At 38.6% G+C, this 3310-nt stretch overlaps 1 protein-coding gene across 1 annotated transcript in view; it reads right to left on the bottom strand.

Annotated features, from left to right (window-relative positions):
* Nucleotides 1-531: 531 nt before the first annotated feature.
* The window catches only part of LOC113230648 (collagenase-like), a 5095-nt gene continuing 2316 nt past the window's right edge, over nucleotides 532-3310 (bottom strand). The window contains exons 4-7 of the mRNA XM_026464653.1: nucleotides 2681-2762; nucleotides 2182-2271; nucleotides 1497-1675; nucleotides 532-692 (exon numbers count right to left, since the gene is read on the bottom strand). Of these exons, the coding sequence (XP_026320438.1) occupies nucleotides 588-692; nucleotides 1497-1675; nucleotides 2182-2271; nucleotides 2681-2762 (456 nt within the window). The 3' untranslated portion in view covers nucleotides 532-587. The remainder of the gene's footprint in view (nucleotides 693-1496; nucleotides 1676-2181; nucleotides 2272-2680; nucleotides 2763-3310) is intronic.

Below are 3310 nucleotides of genomic sequence, written 5' to 3'. Positions count from 1 at the left end.
TCTTCGCGAACTGATCCATACGATGACGTACATGCGCTAATGTTGGGGTCGGCTATCATGCATTAATTCAATTAAATACAGAATTGTACCTGCACCGGGGCAGGTTATATATATATTCTTTTATTACAGATTACGGTGTGTGCTTGTAAAGAAGAGCACGAGGCGAAGAGAAGAGCGAGGAGAAGAGTTCGTTTTGTACGAGGCGCTTGGGGAAGAGGTTCGGTTTCGATTCCCGATTTGGGCCAATTTATGGAACAAATATTTTGAAATTGATTCTGGTCTAGGTTTTCTGGGTATTGCTCTCAAGTTATTGTTATTCCGGTACTTATAGTACAGGAAATTCCCTAATTTGACAACAAAAAATTGGAGTGATTGCCTGGCATTATTATTGTACATATTTATTCCATACAAGACTTCTAACCTATCTGGCTTAGCTCTCAAGAAAAAGGAGTCTAATATGTATTCATCACGCCTATTTCTTACTGGGGTAGGCAGAGTCCGTGATCAAATAATAAATAAAATTAAAAACGATTTATTTCTTATTGTGTAATGTCACAACATAACAATTCTGTTTGGTGTTGTTGTAATCATATCCTGTCTAAGATCCAAACTCTGTAACTACTGATTCTACTAAACACCTGGGGGTGGCCATGCTCGCAACCAAAGACGTGGCCGAAGGATACGATACCAATCTGGAGGAAAGAAAAATAATACAATTAACCAGCCATTAAGTCTATTAAATTAACATTGGCACTTGTGATATGTGAAGCTTTGGACAATACCTAAGGGGAACTTTTACCATCTCAACCGCTACTTATAATAGGTATTTTATTTATTTTTTTTAGTTATTTGCAAAGTTGTTGTTTGACGCGAGCGCTTGTATTGAACCTGGCAAACCGGCAAGCGAAGGTGTCAGCGAGTGGTTCAGAAACAGAATCCTAAGCGTTTCACTACGCTTCAAGGCACGAGACGCAAAACAACTTTGCTGCCGTTGAAACACACAACTTTTCATCTCACTATAGCGCGGAAAAAGATAGATGAAAGAAAAACAGTTGAACTTGTAACAAATCAGTTTAGATTTTCGACGAATTAAAATAATTTAATAAACAAAATTAGCTGTCGTTATCACTTTAACGTCAACAATAATAAGAATAAAATATACCAACGGATTTATATTACACAAATAATGTACGATAAATCGCGTTGTTGAACGTGTCATTGTTTTTTTTTTCATAAAAGAAAAAGGTAGGTGCGCCACAGTCCATCGTCAAGCTGGAATTTCAAAAATCTTTTCCACGCTAGCGTGCAAAAAACGCTTTTGCGCGCAGATTTCTAACGAGAAAGAAAGCCTTTCCGAGCAAGCGTGATAAATTAGGTATAGTTTAAGCCCTTACCTTGGAACCGTACCCGGCAGTGGTAAGTCTGAGTATGGGTTGAGACATTCTCTTGTATAATATATTTTTGTGCAATGAAAAAAAATCAACTGAAACATTTACCAATTGGTCATTATGTATCAAAGGGCCCCCAGAGTCTCCACCGCATACAGAGCGTCCTCCAGCACCAGAAGTGCAGATGTTAGTGGTCGGAAGTCCGCGGAAAGTGTTTAAGCAGACTGTGTTGCTTATCACTTGGAGAGTTACGTGATGTAGTCTCTGGCTCATGCTGATGCCTGCGTCTGCAGAATTAGTAGAAGGTACTATGAGTGCTACTGCACATTGCCAGTATAGGTATACGACATAGATATTATTATTGTTAAGCAATCAATGTGGCTACGTTTAATGCTGTCCATATCTTTGAGCCCTCTTCGGTATTCGCAATTACTTATTCAACCCTTAATTATTCGAAGACGGCATTAGTGATTGGGAAAACAGTTTATTGATTTATTCACTAAACGAAAGGTACATTAACAAGAGATTAGCGATTAGTTCGAATCTCTTTAAAAATTTGAAGCAGTAAAAAAACTTACAACTTAACAAGAAACCATTGGCAAGAAAGACCTAGACATAGTGCTGGACTTCTTTACAATTTCTCATTAAGTATATTACTAGCAAATCCAGCCTCAGCCAGCTTAGCTTAGCTTAGCTTAAGGATGGGGCCAATAGATCATCGCATTTTCGTAATTTTGATCTGTGGCGGACTAAAACGTGCGGTAAAGAATATTTATCGATTCATTGAATTTACTGTCAGATTGACGACCGAAGCCGACCGCCTGCGCACTCACGCCATCGAACTGACTCGTGCTAGCGGTCATGGCAATTGGTGTGATGAAATCTGTAAGAAAAATAGTATTATCTAAATTTTATGCTAGTAACAAGCACATGGAATGTGTAAAATGAACAATAACAATTCAAAAATTCGTAGCAGAATTAGGAAAGACAACCTTTGACTATTGACCATTGAAGGCCGAGGAACTGATTTTGTTTTCATCACAGATTAGAATGCACATACTCAGATTCATTAGACTACAGAATTAAGCGCAGCGACAAAAAAGAGCAACAATGAGAAATTATCGGCCAATTAAGTGTCGCTCATCGCGCCACATGCAGTCTTCAATATTAATTATCAAAATTAAAAAGGCACCAACTACTTTTTATACATCCACTAGGCGTAGGTAAAGTAGATTAGAATCGTCGTGTGGCACAATATGGGTAACAAGAAAACAAGATTTAGTAGTTCTTACCGGTGTAATTGACATAGGAGTGTGCAATAACAGCTACGTCGTTCGTAATGACTGAGGGGTTCCAATTTCCGTGTAATATCACCTGAACAGAGAATAGTATGTCGATGACATATGACTTCCGTATGTGTATGATGTGAAAAGTAGCTTATAGCAAATAACCGAACAACTGGCTTTCATAACTTTTAACTGCCTCCGTGGCCGAACGGTTACCATGCCGGACTGCCACGCAGAGGTCCCAGGTTCGATTCCCGGGCCGGGAGAAATATTTGTATGGCCTACATTTATTTCTCTCGTGAGTTTGGGTGTAATTTGTGGTTGTCTATGTGTGTGTCCATAGCACCCGCGACACAGGGTTTTCCCTAGTGCGGGGCTATGTTGATTGTAAGCGTTATTATTATTATATTATAACACAGGTTAGCCTAGCTCGAAAGTCAGGCGACCGACGACGTTGAGACAAAAAAACAAATTTTAACCATTGTGACGATTTCAAGTGTAATAATGCTTACCTATGAAATAAAGATTATTTTGATTTGATTTGATTTGATTTGACAATGCTAAAAATTTGTTAAATTTTAGTAGGTACTGTAGTCTAGGCTCTACTCTATGAGTAGAATCACTGGCTGAGTGAAT

Source organism: Hyposmocoma kahamanoa, unplaced genomic scaffold (assembly GCF_003589595.1).
Source record: "Hyposmocoma kahamanoa isolate Upper Pololo Valley unplaced genomic scaffold, ASM358959v1 64, whole genome shotgun sequence".
Classification (NCBI taxonomy): Eukaryota; Metazoa; Arthropoda; class Insecta; order Lepidoptera; family Cosmopterigidae; genus Hyposmocoma; species Hyposmocoma kahamanoa.
The sequence above is the reverse complement of the archived record's forward strand: the minus strand, read 5'-3'. Positions and strand labels throughout refer to the sequence as shown.